The sequence below is a fragment of the Rhamphochromis longiceps genome, linkage group LG10, assembly GCF_057381845.1.
Source record: "Rhamphochromis longiceps isolate RC_006_pf linkage group LG10, R_longiceps_female_GT1.1, whole genome shotgun sequence".
In the NCBI taxonomy this organism is placed as follows: domain Eukaryota; kingdom Metazoa; phylum Chordata; class Actinopteri; order Cichliformes; family Cichlidae; genus Rhamphochromis; species Rhamphochromis longiceps.
Genome location: NC_140566.1, coordinates 10,443,651 through 10,466,046, shown reverse-complemented (window position 1 = coordinate 10,466,046; position 22,396 = coordinate 10,443,651). Strand labels below are relative to the sequence as shown.

The 22,396-nt window shown below is 39.6% G+C and overlaps 1 protein-coding gene across 7 annotated transcripts in view; it reads left to right on the top strand.

Annotated features, from left to right (window-relative positions):
* Positions 1–535: 535 nt before the first annotated feature.
* msi2b (musashi RNA-binding protein 2b) overlaps positions 536–22,396 on the top strand; it is a 282,220-nt gene continuing 260,359 nt past the window's right edge. For all 7 annotated transcript variants that reach the window (XM_085420129.1, XM_085420126.1, XM_085420128.1 and 4 more), the window contains exons 1-5: positions 536–744; positions 1,094–1,134; positions 1,461–1,542; positions 2,172–2,256; positions 11,469–11,510. In XM_085420129.1, coding sequence (XP_085276255.1) covers positions 683–744; positions 1,094–1,134; positions 1,461–1,542; positions 2,172–2,256; positions 11,469–11,510 — 312 coding nt within the window. In that variant the 5' untranslated portion in view covers positions 536–682. The remainder of the gene's footprint in view (positions 745–1,093; positions 1,135–1,460; positions 1,543–2,171; positions 2,257–11,468; positions 11,511–22,396) is intronic.

The following is a 22,396-nucleotide window of genomic DNA, read 5'->3' as shown; positions in this document are numbered from 1 at the left end:
ATTGGCGCTCAAATATTCTTCACTTCGAAAAAAATGATGCCCCCGTGCACCTGCACAATACTTATTTTACACTTAGACCACACTCCCTGTCGAATTAAACCCTGCTTATTTCTCAGTAGACACTTAAAAGTCGCGACCATATGTTATGTTTTATTATTAAAATAGTGACTGTCCCACTTTTTTACGTCTTTCTAGCGCACTAGATTACACGGCGGAAGAATAACAAACGGTTGTAATTAATAAGAACAAAAAAATAATGTCTGCATGTCGCTTTTGCTTTTGCAAGCCTTACCTTTCAGTGGTAAAACAATTTGTAAACAGTATTAATTAAAAATAACATTTCTCATGCTATGTGTCCACTGGCGTAGAAGAGCAATAAGCCACTTTCACCTCTAGTGGCTTATTGCTTAATTAAATGACAAATCGGAGGATTGGTTTGCAGATTGCCTGAATTGACGTCAATTGGATTGGTTAGGTGACAGAGCCAGGCTCCGCCCCCTGTGGGCCAAGGTAGAGCATGCTGAGAGAGGGAGGAGGGAGCAGGGGGCTGAGCTGATCCCACGTGTGACGCTTTCATTCCCGGCTCAGTAATATTCTCATAGCGGGGCTTTGCATATCTCCTGCCGTATCTGTGCGTGTCTGTCACTGTTACTGTAGTCCCAGCCTATAGTTTGGAATAGATATGGAAGGAGACGGGAGTCAAGCCACATCCGGAAGCCTAAATGATTCACAACATGACCCGGGGTAAGGATATATTTCTAAATTTAATCCTTAGGTACGATTTTTTTTCATGTTACAACATCTTGGAGAGGACTTCGACTGCCGTGCTGGATTCGTCCCCCCTCCCGCACCCCCCTCCCAACAGTACGCACTTAAACCGGGCACGGGTCTGTTTCCAGATGCAGTTTTAAAAGACCTCCGCTCCGTAGCAAAGAGTGGCCTGCCCCTTTTATGTAGCCAGAGTGTAATTACTAAGCGCGAATGTGTTTTCATAGTCTTCCTTTATCCTTTAAGGTCGCTTTTAGAAGTAGTTAGTCGTCAAAATGGCCGAACTGACATCTGGACTCACTTCTGTTGTGTTTTCCCCTTACAGTAAAATGTTTATCGGTGGCCTCAGCTGGCAAACCTCACCAGGTGAGACTGTTATTCTCTTTTACACCGTAACCAGCATTTCTTGTTGTTTTTTTTCTTTTTCCCCCCTCTGTCGCTGTGACTGAGTGCTCGCTGTAGCTGCTGGCGGCGGTGTATGTGCGAATGTGCACTGTGCAGTAGTGTACTGTATGGGATATCTCAGTAGTGTGTGCGCACGATGTTATTTTTGATCTCCGTCCATCTGAAGTCCTCTATTCGACCCCTATGCGCATCGCGGGGTATTTTTGAAATACAGTGACAACAGCATGTCCATATGTTTCTGTCAAAATGACCCGACATATTTTTTTTCTTCTTCTCTCTATTCACAGACAGCCTTAGAGACTATTTTAGTAAATTCGGAGAAATAAGAGAATGTATGGTGATGAGAGACCCCACGACAAAACGTTCAAGGTAAATACAGGGCTTTTCTTACTTTTCCCTTTCCAGTGCACATAGCGATATCGCTTTACTTTGACCGTGCTCAGTGTTTAATCCAGCGTGTATGTGTGTTTTGTGTGCCCGCGCGCCCATGTGTTCGTGTTCCCGCGCGCGTATGTCTGTGTGTGTACGTGTGTGTGTGTCCCCGTGCGCGCGCGCCTGCGTGTGGTTTCACAGCAAGCCAGATAAGCTTAAATGCTCACTGCTGTAAAGCTGCGGCCGAATGCAATTTGACATTGACTTTGTGACTGCACCACAGTTTTTTTTTTTTTTGCTGTGTGTGTCTAGTCGCCTCATATTGTAACGTAGCAAATAATGATGAGCACTGTCCTCAGTTTTGTTTTTGTTTTTTGTGTTTTTGCTTTTCCCAAAATCTGCCACAGGACTGGTCGTAATCTGGATTAGAAATGTATATTTGCAGAGAAATGTTGTTGTGGCTCATAGGGATTGTTGTTCACACTGTTAATGCAGGTTTATTATTTGCAAGTTGCATGTTAAATTTATATTTGCAAGGGGTGGGGGTGTAATTTTTTAATATGTATGCAATGTTAAATTATTATTAACACGTCTGTTCTTGTCCTCTCTGTGTCTTTGTTTTGCAGAGGATTTGGGTTTGTTACATTTACAGATGCTGCCAGTGTAGATAAAGTCTTAGCTCAACAACACCACGAATTAGACTCAAAGACGGTGAGTTGATTTCATTTGTTCTTACACCAGAGTTCATTTCACGTTTTGTGTTTACGCTGCTCTGCCAACTGAGACTTTTTACTGCCTAAGTAGGGCCTTGTGGGTGGTGCGGTAGGCGAGGGGGGGGACACTTCTTAGGTTGACAGGCTGTGTCGATCAAGGTCACGCACAGTGGCTAAATGTGTGCTGGTCTCTTCCACAGAGAGCCTGGCAATAAAATAAAACACAACTCTGGGGTGAATATTACATGTGTTCACTTTTACTTCTCTGGCTGAATGGGGCCAGACACGCCCCCTTCTTTGCTGCAGCCACATGTGGCAGTGTGCCTATATCTCATGTGGACACACAAGGGCGTGCTGTCTCAGGACTGCTGCCTTGCTGCTGTTTGATCCAGCAGATATTGTATCATATCGTGCCCGATTAGCAGATACTTTGAGTCTGAAAGGTTTGAGCCCTATATTAGAGATTAAACAAATTAAATATAAATTAATACATTTTTAAGCTGCCAGTATATTCAAACTAATTACTGTAATGTATGATAATCAGAATTAGTGAGGTAACAATCAGTCAGGAGTATCGTGTCAAATACTTTAAGAGTGCATGTGTAGTTTTTAAAGAGTTGTCTGATTTACTTAAGTAAGGTCATTAATCCAGTGCACATATACATACACTCATGCACTTAGGTTTAATGACTGCCAAGCATTCTGAAATTTGTTGAAATTCGTCACCAGAGGAATAATTAAAGATTATACGATGCGCTGGATTAGATATGGTTCAGCTGCAATTATATTTTATCGAATCCAGATATGCCAGCAATAGTTACAGTAATGGAATGGTGCATATCGAGGAAATGTACTGTGCGCGCTCCCTCGGCTGAAGCCAACTTTACACTGGGAGGAAATATTTTTTTAAGGATTTTGGAAGATAAATAGATTATACTTCAGGTAGCAGTGTATAATAATGTGCAATCTACAAGTCTGCGTAGGATAAGGCAAGTAATGTAAATGTAAGAATTCACTGCTCATTCCTGAGCTTGAGTGTGATTGGCACAGAGCTGAGAAACCTGCTGTTTGTTGGGTGGCAGACCTTACTTTATATTCCTTCCAATTTTTTCTAAGCTGCGAGGTTTGTAATAATGTGGCTGCTCATATTATTGCTATTATTATTATTATTTTGAATATTCTTTTTATAATCATTATTATTGTCATTATTTTTGGGGAGCTTTTTTGGACAGTTTTCAGCTCATCGGTGGAGGTTTGATTCTTCTGAAGGGTTTATGGGGGGGGGGGGGGGGGGGGGGGGTTCGTTTTTCTGTTAGTCTAAAAATAAGCAATTTGCCTTCATCAAAAAAGGCACATAACACACACTTGTACTTAAAATTTTTTAGTGCGTGTGATTTTTTTTTTTTTTTCTTCAGCCTATTAGATATTTTGTGTTATGCTTTTTTTTTTTTAAGTTTCCGGTAATCTCTCATTCACCTCGTGCTTAGTGTTTATATGTTATGTCTTCACTGCTATCAGCTCTGTTACTGTGTTATGCAAATGAGGGAGACAAGGACACTCGGTGGGGTTATGTTGTGACGTAGCAACTATAGAGCAAGGGCAAGGTTTTTTAGCATTAAAATGACCGTTAAGTCAGGCCGATGACATTGCAAAACTTGCAGAACCTCTTCAGAGGGGAATACTTAGAAGCACTTTACGGGGGCTGCTTGAAGGGTTGGAGATATAAACATACTTTGATGCAGAATCTAGAGCAGTTTGATAACTTCAAGTCTGACATTTTGAATGAGCAGCTTTGTGACAGCTTGACAGCATATATATTTACAGCAAAGGTCATGGGGGGTATGAATAACGGAGGAGAGCACGTAAATATATATGCTTACACCTGAGAGTTGGCCTGTGCTGCAGCAGTCTATTACTGATGTCTGATAAATAGAGCAGTTGTTGCTTTAATTGCCTTGCCCAAAGGCACTTTGAGAGCAGTGCCAGCAGGAAACAGTTTAATTTCTTGTGTATTTTTAATACCGCTAACATATGTTACAATATTCATGGGATTACATTAATGACCTGTTAAAATTGCAGTCTCAAACCACTTGTGTTACAGCTGATTTCTTGATTGCAAAAAAGCTCCTTTTTTTGCCCACAAGAAAAATCGGTTGGTTCTTTTTTTTTTTCTTTTCTTTTTTTTTTTAGATTGTAATATTTAGACTATTTGTAGGCAGAATTTAATCCCATTATTAAAACAATGTGGGACCTCTTATGTATAATAATTGAGTTAAATAGTATTTTCTCTTGCTCTGCTAAAGTATAATAACTGTCGTGCAGCAACACTAAATCTTGTTATCTGTTGCATGTCTGTATAGCAAGTTATGGATACACTTTGTTCTTTGGCTACAGATATGCACACAAACAGTGGTATTATGTCACACGTATTGTAGGCTTTAGATCACATTTGGCACACTTATAATTGAGATTTGAAATGCACGAGAACTGAATGGTGACATTTTAAAGTCTGACATTGAATCATCATTAAGCCTGAATAGTGGCCTGTGTGAAATCATTATGCTTTGGAAGTGAATTATTTTAGTAATTTTGGTGATGTTTTTTTCCCCCTTGATTGTTAGATAGTATACAATAGACAGCTGACAGGAAATGAGGCGATAGACCTGGCCAGACTCGATCAGGCAGTTTTGTGATTGCATGGTCGATGTCTTAACTCTTAATCCGCCGGGCTGTAAGAGCATAAGATAATCATTTAGGGACCCCGACTATATTAAAAAAAAAAAAAAGCCAGTTTTGTTTTGCATACTCGCCTCTTGTTGCTGGTGGCGTTGTAGTTTTTCATCGCACCCATAAATCTGAAAATATGGATGATACTGAAAATCCTGTAATAATGGAGGTAATCAATAGCTTTAGTAAAATAAAGTGTAGCAGATTGTTGTTTTGTTTGTGTTTTCTTGCTGGACATTTTTATCACTGGCTGAGTGTTTGACGGCATAATTGACAAACCAACGATTCTGCTGACTCAAATGCATGCAGACATTTATATTTCCCAGCTGCTAACGTGCTGTTGTTTACCCGTCAGTGTGCAGTAGAAGATTACAAACCTAAGGCGGCTGTCTGTATCGTCTTTCTCACCATTAGTCACTGCGCTGTATCTGCGGTGCTGTTGTATATCTTAACATTCACACTATCAAGATCGCATTGCATTAGGATCTATCATATCTCTGAGAAAGTTGCTCAGTGGCAATGGGGGAAAAATGAACCGGTCCAGCAAATATGGATGGTCTTGATGTGTTTGCAGATGTTGGGTTGATACAGGTCTCCCTCGTTTGCAGTGCCTGAACGAATCCTTAGTGGTTTGTCTGTCCTCGGTAACCTTGGAAAAAAGTCAGAATGGCTGAAGGTGCAATGACAGGAAGTTAGGTCGTATTAGCTGTGTAGTGAAAGTGTAAAGCCAAAATCATATGGATGTTTTTAGCTCTGTTATTTTAAATCTAATATTTTTTCAGTATTACATCAGTGTCACAAACACAAACGCAGATGGTATTTTATTTAGTCTGATGTACTTTTAGATCAACTGCAAACCCCACTTTGATTTAAACATAAAATTTCCCTAGTGTTGAGATCAGGAGTGCTATAGAATCAGTTTTACTCCCAACTTAAAGAAGACAGGCACACCAACGCTGGTTTCATATGCTTCTTTATTTGGTATTAATGTTTTCTTTTGACTGTGTGCTCTACTTTTTGTCCGGTTATGAAAACACTCTAGCCTAGAATGAATGTGAATGAGACATATGGGGAAGCAAAGCCTGGGGGCTTCAAAACACACATGCTGGTAATTCAGAACATATTTACCATTTTTCATGATGCTTTGTTCAGTTTATAAATGTACAACTCAGAGCATCTGTTGCTGAAGATGTTTCAAGTCAGGCCTGTATGAAGAAGGACATCATCAATTTTTATCTCAGACATAACAGTATATTGATTTGAGCGATATAAATCTTTTATTCTTATGTGAAGTTGTTACAAAGGCATATATGGGTTTATTTTTTTTAATGTAAGATTTGATGGTGTGATACCATGTTTGGGGTTTCTGAGCTTAATTCACTTCAACCAGTAAAACCCAATGATATATGTAGTCACCCCCCCACCCCCGGAATCTATTTTTAATTTTTTTTGTCTTGGGTAAATCCAGCCTTTATAAAGTCACCCTTAGGTCAACCTATGCTTGAGGTTTAGGAGAAGCCAAAAAAAACAAAAAACAGCCCAAGAGCAAATGAGGAGAAAGGACAGGGAAGAGCAGCTGTTCCAGACAAATCTGAGCTTCATTCATCAGATAGGGTTAGGAAGTAAAGTCAAATCAGTGAGCTAAACTGACTCGCTCTTGTTTAAGTATAGCAGGTGCTCCATCTTCCGCGGTTAATTATGGCTGAAGGCGTTATTAGTTCTTTCTGTATCTGTTTCTGTCTCCTGTCCGCTCCTACAGGTCATCAGAGGTTTGTCAAAGCGGTAGTGTTATTTTTATGCTACTACCAGCAAACGTGGCTAATGTTCGTAACGCTGTTGCATATTTCTAAGAGGTAAAAAAAATATATTAAAAAAAAATATATAGCCAATTTGCTTGTTGAGCATGACGGTAAAATTCTCATTACTGATTTGAGGATCATAACAAACTGCCTTTTCGTGGTGTTATTCCACGGCGAAAGTCAGCAGAGATTGACAGCACAGATATGAAACATTTATGTTGTAATTTCTTGTCTATTCTATTGCTATCACACACGCACACCTGTGGACCTGCTCACACACTTATTGAGAGAAGCTGCAAGCTTTGATAAGGCTTTTCCTTTTAGCTTAAACACCACATCATCATGCTAGCGTAGATATGTCTTAAGAGAGAGGAAGAGAGTTTACCCAGGAGCTGCATTAATATATGAAATCCTTTTGTAAGATGTGAACTTAAGATATGTGCTGTTTCTCTGCCCTGATCTCCCACAGTCGCATGCAGAAGCAGCCCTCGGAGACCCTTAAGTAAACGGCTGCGGAAGATAAAAAGATGATGGGGCAGGGTTGGTGGGGGGGGGATTCCTTCTGGTCTGTTCTCATTTATTACATTGACGTATCTGCTTGTATGATGTCTTGAGGAAATCCACTTTTGCTCTTCGTGAGATCATGTTGCATCATATTACAAAGGTGTATCTAAACGTAATTTGAAGAAAGGGTCCTGTGAGGGTGATGCCAGGTCTCTAAGGTGAGCACATACTCAAAAGATGTTTCACTGGAGATTACTGCTACGTGAGGTACGTCACCAGTAGTGCATCTTTAGCACGACACTGTAGCCTCTTGGTTCTCGTGAACTCGAGTGTGCACACTGGTTAGATGGTTACGATTCATCTGAGACACCCACATTGCTAAAGGCACATATACTCTGATTGCAGGGTCCATGGAAAATGACATCACATTAGTGCTTGCCAGTCAATTGTACATAACAGGTACTGCTGCTGTAATTGAATCAGTGCAAAAAAAAAAGTACCTCATACTGTGCATCCTACATACAGCTAAAGATAACAGTTGTTGGCAATAATAAAAGCCCGGAACAAAAAAATACATTGTCTTTGTCTCAGAAAGAATTGAATGATATTTGACACGCATGTACATTTGTTCTGGTTCGATATACAAAAAAAAAAAGAAATTTGGATTTTGCTAAATAGGTGAGCACATTATTGTTGTTTTTCACGGTTGCATTTTGATTACAGTTTACATTTGAACACATTACACCTTCAGTTACAGTCATGTTTTCAATTACAATACAATATTGTAGTCATATCTCCCGGACCATTCGACTGTGTTTAAAGCAGATTGTTCGTTCAGCTCCAAGTCAGATTGCTTGTGATTTTTCCATAGTAAAGAAATTTCTCAGAGGGGGGTTAATGAAGTGTTGTTTTTTGTTGTTGTTGTTGTTCTGTTGCTACTGTATGATAGCCAAATAGCTAGAGCTGAGTCAGAGCTCTGGCCCTCTACCCAACAGCGACACTCTTTGCATACCCTCGACGTATTTTATCTACCATCTCATGATTTGTTCCCAGAATTCCTTTCAAGAATCAAAAGAATGTACGAATATTTTTGTTGCATCCAGCTGTCGTAAAATTAAGATGAAAGCAATGACACAGTAAGAGAGATTTGTCTACAAATCATAAAGGAAAGTCATTTCTCAAACAAGAACATAGGCAAAAACAAACTAATAAATAGCTATTATTCATTTATCTTTTTACTGCTTAAAAAAACATGCAAGTTTAGAACAGACTAGAGTCAAATTACTGAAACAGGTGCACTTCTTACATTAAGTTCACTCAACCCAAGCCTGATGGTATGCGTGTTACATAAGAAAAAAATATGTTTCAGGAAGGAAGTATCAGGTGAAACTGAGACACTATAATCTCTGATACAGCTGCATTCAGTGCAAAGGGTAACTCCTGCCCAATAGGTATGAAGACGCTTCCTACATGAAAACCTAAAGCTTTAATATGTAAAGCAAAGGGAAACAATTGCCTTGTCTCCTCTTCTTGTAGTTCTAAATTCCTCAGAGGAGTTATTCGTCATAATTTGTGACCTAAAAAGGTACTGCTACATTTCACAGAAGGATTTGTTAATAAGGCCTCATTGCCCAATTTGGTTGCGTTGCTCTGAGTGAGATTTAAGCAATATGCAGTAACGTTTTTCTCTGCATGTAATCATTTAAATATATATATAATTTTAAACAGACTACATGAGATTTTTCCATGCTGTGTTAAAGTGTTCTCATGCGCATGTTCAAGACCAAATGCTTCATAGTGAATAGAAATTCTCAGCAGGACAGAAAAACAATTAGTTTATGTGGTGTGGTAAAATGAGGTTTGATATATTTTGCATAAGCTTAAAAAGTAAGATACATTACCAAGTGTAGGACTTTGGTATTCAGAGCATAATGTGTTGTCTTTGCTAAAATAGGGTGCACAAAATAATTGAGTTTGAATTGGTTATGCCTGGGGCTAAGTGCTAAGACAAATCTTTAAATGAAATTCATTACAAGCAGAGTTACCGTGCCCAGGTGTTATTGAATTCATTTCTCATTTTGACCCGATTTAGAAAGATAACAGTAATAAGTGAGACTGACAGAGAAGATGACAGTGACATTGCACATCATGGTTTTCCTTCAAACAGATTAAAATGTAGTCAGTTTCAATGGCTTAATTGATCCGTGCAGATGGTGAATTTTCATCTCGTGTTTTCTTTCCATTGTTTTCCTCAGCGTGATGAGATATCGTTTTCTTAAATAAATCCATCTGTGCAGAGAGAGTAGGAATGCATAGAATTGATATAGTAATTGTAAATATGTCAGTGTGACACGTAGCACAATATGGAACAACATGAAGAGTTTCATGATTTTCTTTTTCTTTCTTTCTTTTTCCCCCCCTCAAATTCAAATTTGCATCCAGGCGATGAGAGTTTAGGATGACATTGCTGTTTCAGACAGTTCCTCTTCACTGTAAGTGCAAGGTTGATGAGACCCCCCCACCACATACCTTTATACCAGAGAAATTAATGAGGAAGATGTAGCTAATGAGATAACAAGCACAAGATGGAGAAACAGGCTGATCTGACGCATCCTCCCAGTTATTTGGCAATATCTGGAGGCGTCACCGGCCCCAGACTCTCATTTTCTTCCTGTCATATTCAATCAGCAATTCCTGCCTAAAATAAAAGCGGGCCTCTGCTGCGACCACGACCAGCGGAACATTGGTGTGGCTGGTCTCCACGCCAACTTTATTTTAACACTGGGGGTTCTTTCTTTGTTTTTGCTATACAGCATCGACAGCTAATTTGGGAGCACCAGTATTTAGGCCTAAAAAACAAAAATGGTAATTTACAGCAATTAATATGTGGTTTCCTATGGTACATTGCTCAGTGCACTGAGTGTTGTGCCTAGAATGTGTCATTGAGCTCCATCAATTGTAGATAATTTGCCACAGTGAGTAATGAGGCCGGTGATATTGGCCAGCTCTCTTTAAATGCTTTGGTCTGCCTAGTGACAATCATGACGGGAAACAAAGCCAGTTGCTGGACTAAACTGTGCACCTGTATCATTTATAAGGAACCAGGCTAGCTGATAGGCCAACAGTAAATTTAAACGATAAGCTGTTTTGCAGTAGGGATTAATATACTGAGTAATCAGGTTCTTTTACTGCAGTTTACAAATGAACTGGTCACTGAGATTATACATCTACGATTTAACCTTATTTAAAAAATATATCAATGTGCTCTTTGCCAGTAGTTTAGCTGAACAACATCGATTCTATGGCTATGATTCTTTCATAGCAGGCACTTCCCTATACATTGTTTTCAACTTCCGGTAGTAGCTCCTTAACGTAGATGGAGATTAAAGCTGCCGCGAAGCTGCTGTGATATAAACATGACAAAGACGAAGACCTCAGGATCTCTGGAGGACAAAGAAGGGACGGCGTCCTTCATTTTCAGTGTGTGGCAGTTTTTCATAGCAGGGGGAAACCGTGGCACACTGTTCTCTTACCAATCTCTGTAGTCTGTCAGCTACCCAGAGCCATGACCTAGTCTGCCCTTTAGTGAAACGTCACCCTATCCTTAACCCGACTGTGTCAAAGATTAGGCACAGTAATGTAGCGGTACCACCGTTTTACAGAAATGGCTTCGTTCTGTGTTATTTTTACTGTTTTGCTGTTCTATTCATATTGACTTTAATTTGTAATTGTGATAACTTTGTCAGCTCTTAAAGGCGACTCTAGGTTTGAAGAGTACATGTTAATTATGAAGCTTCTGTAAATCTTAAAAATGATGAATTATTATCATTGTTCACAAGTTCTCAGCCATTGATGAGATATTCAAGCAATTTGAAAAAGAAAGGTTTGTTCTTCCTCTTGATTTACGCATTCATAGATCAAAATATTCTCTGGGGGTTCCTGTTTAAAAATAAATAAATAAATAATCCAACATCATAGCCATATAATAAATACCCATTATAGTACAACCGCCACTGAAGTACTAGTAATTACATTCTCAATGAGTCTAAAGGAGTCAAAATGCGGCAGTGTGGCGGTTTCACCCCGGGGTCCTTTGTGGACACCTGTTCGGTGCTTTTCACCCCGAAGATATACCAGCCTATCCTTTAACAACAATTTTGCTATTCTTTTCTCATTTCAGATTGATCCTAAGGTTGCCTTTCCCCGTCGCGCCCAGCCTAAGGTAAGAATAAATTGGTCACTATCCCCGCTCAAAGAAAATGATTATGTCTCATGTCACTAGCTTACCTAATTTTGTGTGCTCACACAGCAGATACGAAGAGATAAAAAAAAATAGTCTGCACCCATTGTTCTCACCTTGTCTGCGCTGTTTCACCAAAGCAATTAAAGTTGAAAACATGAGACTTAAAGGAAATTTTCAGCATGATTAAGGTTATGTTATTTTCTGTGTTACCCCACTGTTTTCTATCCATATAATATTTTTCCATTGTTTTTATCCTGATTTGCTTATTTCATCCCTCATCACAGCTGTTTGCAGTGGCAAATGTTTTGAAATGAACTCTGTCTTATTATGACAATCCTGTAGCAGAGGTTTCTGATTTTAGTCTGCAGCAGTATTAAATCAAGCTTTATTGTCTGTTTAAAGCATCAGAGTCTAAGTGGTGAAACCATCTTGCTTTGGCAACTTGCCTCTTGACTTGACAGGGTCATGACTGACAGGAGACGGGCTCTAATATATCTGCAGAGAATGCAGGCTGTTGGTTGAAACGTTTACATTTGGGTGAAAGGAGGAAATCTGATTATTTGAAAGTGGAATCAAGACCTTCCTTTCATGTGGTTTTGAAGGTGCACATTATGCAGAACGGTGAATTATATTTTGGAGTGAACAGGCCTGTATTACCCTGACTGAATTTGCGAGAGATGATTGGTGACTTTTCAGTGACAGTGATGAATTGCATTTACTGGTTGAATTCGAAGTCTGTTGAGTTGGTCTGGAGTTGAATGGGATTGAATATCACAAGTGATTAAGAAATATCTTTGTTGTGTTGCATGCGTGTAGAATTTCTCACAATTAGCACTGAAACAATGGGTGATTTTAAAAAATAAGCCCAACTCCAATCACGCAGGAACTGTGGTACAGGCTCTTCATGATGCGCATTATCTTTTGTCTTCTTGATTACTGTTCTTGAGCAGTTCTATTGACAATTAAAAATTCAGCATGTGCAGATGGTGTTGTGGCATACAGTCAAAGGCTTTGTTGACATGCCCTCTCACACCATCCCCCAGATTTTACTGTGGAGGCTATAGCACAGCACACTGTAGCGCTATTCAGCATCGCTATCAGGGCTTTTTCCACCTAAACCAGGTGGAAATCGATAATAGATTTTCTCCTTTCCACCGGATCAGAGAGAGGCATTGTTAAAGACTTGGTTAGGTTTCAAATAAGAAATTGGCAGTGCAGACTTTCAAAGCCACAGCACATGGTGACTTAAGGATATCGGCATATGGCTGAAAAACTACCAGTGTTTCTCTGTTTTCTTGTGTGGCAAGTATATCACTTTAACTTCGTCTGCTGTAAGCCCTGCTCATAAATGTCCAAGGTGCAGTAAAACAGCTCAGATGTTTGATGATGCTTCCAGTTTTTAAGTGAACCAGAAACTCCACTGCTGTCGTGGTTATTGCTGATCTTTTTTAAAAGAGCATTATACCACTTTTTTTTGCCATGACTCACACAGAAATACAATATTTTGAGCAGTTCTACAGGTCTTAAACATATTTGTCATTCTACCTTGCGTGATTCATAACTCAGTGAAGTAATGACACCATAACAGAATTTGTGGCACTACACAAACCTTGTACCAATGATTTATAAAATGGCTATAGGGCAAGCTTGTTAGAGGAGAGAAATGGCTGTATTGAATGTGGATTATAAAGGATCTTAAAGCAATGGGATTAAGCCAGATAGATTAACATTGCATGGGTTTGTACTTTAAAAGACCTTTAAAAGAAGTCTAATTTAGAACTTCCCATTTAGAAAGTTCTCTCTGTGGCGGATACTTTCTTTTGTCCCTTTTCCCCAACTCCGCTGTGTGCCTGCCTGGGAATAGGGATTTGTTTAAGGAGGCTCGTCTTGGCAGTTGCCTCGGCGGCACGAGCTTCGGGGAGCAAATCGTGACGAGACCAATCAGCGTTAATTTTCTCACGGCTAGCAATGACCTCACAGGCGAACCCTGCCAATGACCTCGTGCTGCCGAACGCTGCGGCATAGTAACTCTATACAGTATGTACATCACGTAGAGTAATGCTGAAAACAGGCAGGAGGTGAAGGTGAACACGGAGGACATTTCACTGTAAACAACTGAAGGTGTTAGCACTGGGATGACAGGATCACAGGAAAAACATCTTGTATCAGCAGGCATAACTGACACTGCCCCCAAACACGGACAGTTCCAAGTGTCAAGAGACAGTGAGAAAAGCGACAGACGATTATTGGGGTACCTGAAAGTGGACACGCCCTTATTTTGATTCATATCTGACGTAGCATGTACGACAAATCAGTTTGCCTTCATTTGTCCCGTTTAAGAACAAACGTGAAACCTTTGTGTTTCTAATGTCAGCATTGTATGAAATGTAAGTTGCTGTCATAATAAGACAGTTGACTTTTTTGTTTTTGTTTGTACGAGTCAGTTTTTTGCAGATATGACGAGTAAGTCACAGAGCACTGTTTCCTTCTGATTTCCACCCAGCGTTCGAGAATCATGTATATGTATGATTTGAGTAATCTTAGGGGGGTTTTGTGACTATCTGCACCAGAATATTGGTAAAGGGCACAGAGGGGAGATAACCACAGGTCCTGTCAATCAAAGAAAACAGGCTAAAGAAATGCAAACTGGCACCCACATTACAAATGAATAATGTCACCCAACTAAAGCTTATCTCATGACTTAAAAAGAACATTTTGTATTATAAATAGAAGCTGTGCTTACAAGTCATGTCAAAGGTATCAATATAGACCGGTCCACAAATATTCAGGGATTAGGTTGCATCTGAGGATGATTGACAGATGAGAATGAAAGGATTAAACAATGATGATGTGATGCAAAGTGCTTTATGCACATTCATTTATGCCTCGTCTCCTCTTAGCCTGGCTGGGGATAGCCATGGCTTTGTTAGATAGGCTGCTAAAAGTAGCCTTAGAATGCCACGATTTCTCTGCAAATTCTCAACGTGTAGTTTCCCTTTTTATGTATACTTTATTGATCCCCTTGGGGAAATTCCTCTCTGCATTTAACCCATTCAATTAGTGAAGCAGTGGGCAGCCATTGGGCGCCCGGGGAGCAGTGTGTAGGGACAGTACCTTGCTCAGGGGTACCGCAGGGTAGCCGTTCGGTGGGTTTGAACCACCGACCTTCCGATCATGGGGCCAACACTCTACCTACTGAGCTATCCCTGCCCCCTTTTGACAGAAATGATTTTATTATCACCTTTACGTACTTTAGATGCATTGCAATGAGGTTACTTTTGAACAAGGGATGCGAATACCAAATGTATTCATCACCACTTACTATAGTTTTCTGTAAAACTGTAAAAATATTTGCCTACATTTCCATCTTGAAATTAGTTAGCAGATGTGATAAGTGTAAGAAACGGAGGTTTTCTTTTTTTGTGGAGAAACATCCTGCTCTAATCAATAACAACAATAATGGGAAGGTAAAATGGGACTGATTAATAACCTTTTGGGTTTAATCAGACAGATAGTATTACATAATCGTCTCGTTATCAGTGTAGATGCTTGATAGATTTTTAAAGTCTATTGCAAACCCCTAAAGTTTTAAATCTGCCGTTCAGATTTGCTATTTTTCCCCAACTAAATTTCAGGCTTGTTTAGAAATTGAAAATTCTCTGAAAAATAAAGAGAAACTATCAACAACCCACCCACCTTTTCAGTACTGCCACTGCATATAGAAGGCAGTAAAGAAGACAGAGATGAGTTGATGCTGTTCCATGCGATCTTCTCGTTTGATATTTTGCAGTAACGCTCAAACTGAAACGTGTAAACGAGGCCCGCTCCGGGTTTCCTGGAGAAATCAAAGAGACGGCTTCTGCCGACATTGCTCGAGATTTACCACTCAACTGTTGGCGTCATTACCGCTGCTGCCGGTGCTTTTGTTTCCAACAGTGGAGTCACACACAACCATGGCATGTCCCAGCATGATTTTAATTGCCAGTGGGACTGTGGCCACTTCAGTGGGAGATGAGTTCTGATGGCTTGTTATGGAAATGAAAGGAAAGAGCAACATCCATTTACAGAGCAATGGGCGTAACCCTTCCCTTGTACCTCATAAAGGGATTTGCCATGTAAGCCATTGAGAACAGGTAGTCGGTGCGTCTCTGGGAGTCTATAGGATGTTGAATCTTTGTGCATGAAAAAAGAAATGTGTACTGCAAAAAAAGCAACTGTGACAACACTTTGAGAGATGCTTGTTTTGCTTGCCGCTGCAGTTTTCTTTACTGAAACTCAAGATTTGCAAACCGCTTGCTTTATCAGCGCGCAAGATAGGTAACTGTGGTAGTAAACTGGTTGAGATCATTTAGGGGCATCACACAGATCCACCATTAAACCACTGTCCTGAATTTTACTTTAGATTGTGGCAGCTGTGACTGTGGCTTCCCTGTTGACGGCCCTCTGTTAGTGCTGGCCTGTCTCTGACAGCTGGAGTTTCCCCCCTTTCTCTTTGCCTCCTTCTTTGTCTCCCTGTCTGTCTTTTCACGTCACGTTCCCTTTTTTCCTTTGCCTCTTTTCTTTCCTCTTTCTTTCTTTTTTTCTTCTGTGAATGGTAAATTGACCAGTGCACCAACCTCCTCCACTTGTCTGCGTTCCACACATCTCTCTTAGGGACTGTTTGCGCTCTGTGTGGCTGCTTGCAGAAGAAAAAACCTCCCAGGTGTGTTGAGGTTCTAGAAATTTCAAGACTCAAGTTTTAATGAAGTCAACTAACAAAGCTGCATTCCCTTCCCCAGGCCATTTGTGCTGTGACCACATGTACACACACTGTATTGGAAACAGGTAGTTTGATATCCACATTTGAAAACAAAACTGTCTCCTTTGCTTGTTTTCTTTTAATATTTTATCTCTCAATCTATCATTCTTCCTCACTGCTACATCCTCCCCTTTCTGTGCCCGTTTCTGTCTTAGTCTTTCAGGATTACAAGGCCTTGTAAATCTAGTCTTACACCTTGCTCAGTTATTTGATCTAGATTTAGCATTATGATATTCCCCTTGTCAAAATGATCCTTATTTTAAATGACACAGCTCACTGCTGGGAAAATGAAACCTCCGTAGCTGCCAGCCCCTTTGAATGTCCCTGTGAATTTATTAAAAGCACCAGCTTCCCCGTTCCAACTCAGATCTGCACAGCTGCACGAGTCCGAAAGAATATTCAAGGACAAAAGTCTATAATGTAATTCGTGCAACAGAATGCCGGATCATTATCTTTGGTGAGCGTCACTTTATGACTGTGAGCCCTCCCAAATATTTTCAGTGTTAAAGAACATTATTTCCTATTAGACTTCTTCTTTTTCAAGCAATTTCTGCTGTGCAGATAGCACACAGAGTAGAAGAAAGAGAGCGAATGTTGTGTTGTGCAGGCTATTATCCAAACCTGACATTGCATTTCAAGGCTTGTGGCACAGGTTTTATCCCGGTGAGTGACCAAGATGTCCAGCTGAAAGAAAAATAATATTTTCTTTATCTCTTGAAATAAATGCACTTTTGAAATCAGGCTTTACAACTGACACTAAATGCTCCTCACTGAGACCAAGAGACAGTCCGATAGTAAGCAAAGACAACTTTGACCAAGACGACAGGAAAGTGACAAGCAACTTGATGGGAATTCTTCGCTGTCACTCTTGTGTCACCCCCTGAAAAAAGCAGATGTGCAGCCAACATGAATAAGCCCCTCCTCAGATGGAGGTTGACACAAGGAGTTGTTTTTTCCCCCTGTGGTAATGGCTGCTGTGCTGAAGCTGGAGATGGGTTTAAATCCCTGACCTGTCAGCTCCTTTGCTTTCAGTGGCCTCGGTGGAACTGCTCCAGATGAAAATGGGGCCAGAGCAGAGTCATATGAATGACTGTTTGTTTGGTGGTCAGACACAATCACCAACTGAGTGACCCAGTTAACGGGTAGTCAAAGCAATGCTCAGTTTGATTCGTGCATTTTTCTTTTCTTTTAATGTTTCACACTTTCTAAATGTATCCTGTGTTCCTTTCTTTATGCCTTCCACCAATATTTATACTTCAACTGAAATATAAATGATTTGTAAATGTGAATGCTAGTGTAATTATTATTATTATTATTATTTATTTTACTGCAAATATAATTCGAATACGCATTTTCTTTTGTTTGAATAATTGCTATTGCGCTTATAAATGGAGGGTACGTGCGTGCGATTCTTCTTTCCTCTGCTTCACTTTTTTTTCCTGCTGTGGTCTCCTTGGTTGCGGGTGGAGAGTAATTAGGTTTTCTAGGGGATTGAGGGGCTCTTACAATGCTTACCAATGGCAGCCGTCAGGCAGGCTAGTGCTGGCAGGGCAGAGAGGACAGAGGGCTGTGCAGGAGCCTGGCACTGCTAAACCTGATGCTGACTGACAGTAATGAGGACAGCTTGCTAGCCAGGATAGAGAGGAGAGGCGTGCAGAGGAGAGGAGGGCATGGTCCTCCACTATACCTCTCAAGACCTCTTATCAAAGCCTCTGTGCACACACACGCGCGCGCACACACACACACACACACACACACACGTACCACGAGAAATACAAACACAAGCACACACAAGTTCAACATGTACTAGGTAGACCAGAGCAGATACATCACAGATACATCGGTGTTATACCTGTGTTCTCGGGCTTATAAATCTAATAAAAAGGATCAGAAATAAGGTAAACTGTGATTACTGGAAAAACATTTTAGAACATCTGGAGACCTTTTGTTCGCTCCCTGGAAAATAGCCTTTAAGTACTTAGAAAGGAACAATGCATTTCCTGAAATATGCATGGTAAACGACTTTAGTGTTGTCCGATGTTTTTTTTGTGTGTTGCTGTAGTTACAAAACAATCGACCGCAGCTAGTTATTAGGATTTGCTTTTGCAGTTGTTTCTGATCACGATGTCACCAGGAATCTAAGTGGCTTTGGTCAGCACAACGCAGCAGCATCACTGACCTTGGGGCCTCTTCAACTGTAGCACTCTTGGATATTAGCGCTCTACAATAATGCGGCAGGTCTTGTAAATTAAAAAGAAAAAAAAAATGGTTTAACAATAACATCTTTTTTTTCCATCCTCTCAAGTCTCTACACATCCAAGGCATTACATCGGGGAGGGGCTTTAGAAGGCATTTCTAATTTTTTAACTGTGACCTCTTTGAGATCGCGTTCGAATGAAACATGGGGAATAATTAAAAAGGGACGGCCAGCTTAATCAGGATGATGAGTTCTATTGTGTTGTCAGACGCGTTACCTTGCCATCCAATTTTGATTTCTCATTGCTTCTCAATAAATTTACACCTGTGGTTCTGCTTTTGTACATGCTGTCTGGGATCGGTACAACAAAGAGTGACATATGGCACCCACAGCAAGAGAGGCTCTGGGGTGTCAAGATGTGTGAAGTTATTACAAATAGACCTATGGCTATTTATAATAGCAGCATTTCTTACTGGAAGAATGGGGAGAAATTTTAGGAGGATCTCTGAGTATATGATTATTTTGTATTAATAAGTACACATCAAGGCTATACGTGTGATATTGCTTTAAGACGACTTAGCTGGAGTTTTGAGGTTGAATTTAACTGGTCCTTATTTATTTATATTATTATTATTTTTTTATTTTATTAAAAAAAAACCTGACAGAACATGTTGTGTTTTGTAAATCTGTCTTGTTTTTTTCTTCTTCTTTTTTTTTAAAAGCTTTATTCGTGACTCATTTCCAGGAGTAAGGTTTTAAACATTCAGCAGCCGCACTGCATCCACAGTTGATTCGTAATTATAAAAGTGAAGCTTAAGTGTGATCATTTTGAGTTGGATGTGTCTGTCGGACTGGAAGGATGCCTGACCAGCTCACTGAAGTGTTCTGCCATGATTGGATCCAGTTGTCATTCTAGTGTAAGATATTGGAATTTTGTCCGCCAGATAGCTCTTTCTCACTTTGACGTTGTTTGACAGTTCAGTTTTTATGTGCTGTCCTGATTTTTTTATTTATTTATTTTTTTCAGGGCACCAACCTTTCAGATTAAGACTGATATTCTTTGAGCTAGACAGCTCTGTCAGGTTATTAGCTGTGCTATTGTGGGTGGTGTGATTAGTAGTGATGGTCAATAGCTTTTTGTTGCCCTTTTCTGGTTGAACTGCTTGTTTGCGACACATTTCTGGATCTAAGCTTAGGGGTTGAGGAGGCTGCACGGCATATATTTAACAACATTTTCCTCAAGCTTTGATCACACGACAGAGGTAACTCATAAGTACATAAAGGCCTTTCTCAGTGTAATAATTTGTTTTGTCACTGCTCTCATGCAGTCAGTTGAGTAACATTCAAAAAATAACCAAACATGAGACAACAAATAACAAGCCACTAATGAAAATACATTCTTTGCTGTAATTATACATTTCAAGAACCTGCGCTATTATTTTGCTTGTCACTCTCATCGGCTGTGCTTTCTTTGTTTTACACCGCAAAATGTCTTTAGTTGAAGGTGACTGCTGTGTATCTGTTATCACTCTAATGTATACATATTATGTAATTAGCTGAAACCACTGAAAGCTTTGTTGTTTAATTAAAATGCTAAAATTTTGAGTGAATTACTTTTTCATTTAAACAGATGGTGCTGATATAAGATAAAAAAGGTTAACAGGATATAAGTGTTTCAAGATTAGGAGCATAATGCATTGTAGCTAAGTTCTAAAGCAAGTGTCCTTTATAAAGCATGCATGTTTTATATAAGCTAGTGTATTTAACTGAATTTACACTAAATGTTCCTACTTAGCCTGAGTTTTCCTGGATTCACAAGTGCAGTTGTGTTTAGTAGTTCTTTTGTACTATTTTGTGCTTCTGTACATGAATATGCAATATTGTGCAGTATGCCCATGGGACTGCTGATGTTTTAACTTTAACTTACTAGTGGTGTGATCATTATTTCAGTTATGTCTAGGCTTTGAGTGTTGTGGATGTGTTTTGTGGTTTTCAGTGTTTGTGTGGCCAAGAATAATGACCGAGAGTCCTGTTGCGATTAATGAAGAGTGTAGATGTTCATGGTTGTTGTGCAAGTGTTAATAAAACCAGTGTTCCTGTGTGGCCTATGTGATAGAAACTGAGGTCTCTGCCTCTCAACACATTATAAATCCACAAATATGAGTGCTTTCTAAAAAAAAAAAAAAAAACAACTAGACTGATTACAGTAGACTTTTCTGTGTTAACGATAGCTTAAGTTAAGTTTACTATAAAATCTTCTAAATTGAGGTTATATAAAATGCATTTAGCTTAAATAATAGAACCTTTTTACTTTGGTATGTAGTAGTTGCAGCAACCAGCTGTTTCCTCAGAGTTTGAACACCCTCACTACCACTTTAGATTGCAAGACAGTTTATATGTTTATATCTCCTACAGTCGTTGTCTGCCTTAGACAGACAGATTTATGTTTCATTTATAAATGCAAACAGTTGACCAACACATTGCAGTCAGTCTGATGAACACAGCTTGTCTGTGACATGTCTCTCTAAAATAGGGGACTTGACTCAACTGGTTGCAAGTAGTCACAGCCCTCAAAGCAACTAATTGCACACAGCTGAAATAATGTTGGTCGAAACCACTGTTTTCTGTGTCGTGACTGTAGCACTGAGCACTGCCTTCCCCTTGGAAACTGACATTACTTAATTTTAAGGCAAAAATGTAAGTTTACATTTGTCTTTTAAAATTATTATTATTCAGTTTTATGGCACAAATATGCTTCTCAATGGTCCCACGTAACATAAAATCTTAATGGTATTCTTGGAAAATCTGGATATGTTCATATGGTTGTGGTAAAACAAGGGAAGATGTATAATAGCAGAGGCTGCGCTGCTATGCTAGGTTATATGGAGTTGTCTGTTCTCAGATTCATAATAATGCATAATTTTTCAACCTAAATGGGGAAAAAAAATCTGTGACTTTCTGCACTGAGCTTAAGTCGTATGCTTATTTTTTATTTTTATACGATGACAGCTGCTGCTGCAATGTGTCATATTGTGTACCTAAAAAATATACGGTACGCATGTGTTACACACCAAGCCTTCAATACTGAATTACTGCATCTAAGTCAGGGTGCTAAAGAGCTTAGCCGTTCCTCTACATAATGCCTCGGTCCTCAGCTGTGACCTTTCTCTTCCGCACATCATTCACGATTATACTGCTGACATGTTGGCTCATGCCAATAATTTTTCATTGGAGGCAGTGTCAGCCACATCATATTTTATCATCTGGATAAATTTGTGTTGTGTTTTCATGTGGGCTCACCATAATTTGTATTTGTCTGTTTATGTGCCTGTCCTAGAGATTAGATTTTGCATTTAATTTAAGTCGGAAAAGAATTCAGATGTAAACACAATCTGGCGCCAGAAGGAGGGGAAAAATGCTTATATTTGTGTATAGTCTCAAAATGAGCAATATGTAATATGAGTAGGATACAGTGCATGTGTCAGTATGTGTGTAAAACAGTGAGTGTTAAGTCTAATTGTTGAATGTTGTCTTTGTGTTTCTTAAATTTGTAAGGTCTTAGCTCAATCTATAGGATCAAGACATTCCTTTGTCTCTGACCACTGCCTTGAGAGGCTTTTATTGCAGATACATTCTATCTGGAAGATCTGTTTCTTGTGATGTTATTTCCTGCTTTTATGATCCTTTTGGTGAGCAGGAAGTCATGCAAACAGAGACACATGCATACAGAGAGAGAGAGACACACACACACACACACACACACACACACACACACACACACACACACACACACACGTTCTTGCACATGCATACAGATGCTTACACATACACACACATAGTGCCTTGTCTTAGAACCATTGGGGGGGTTTA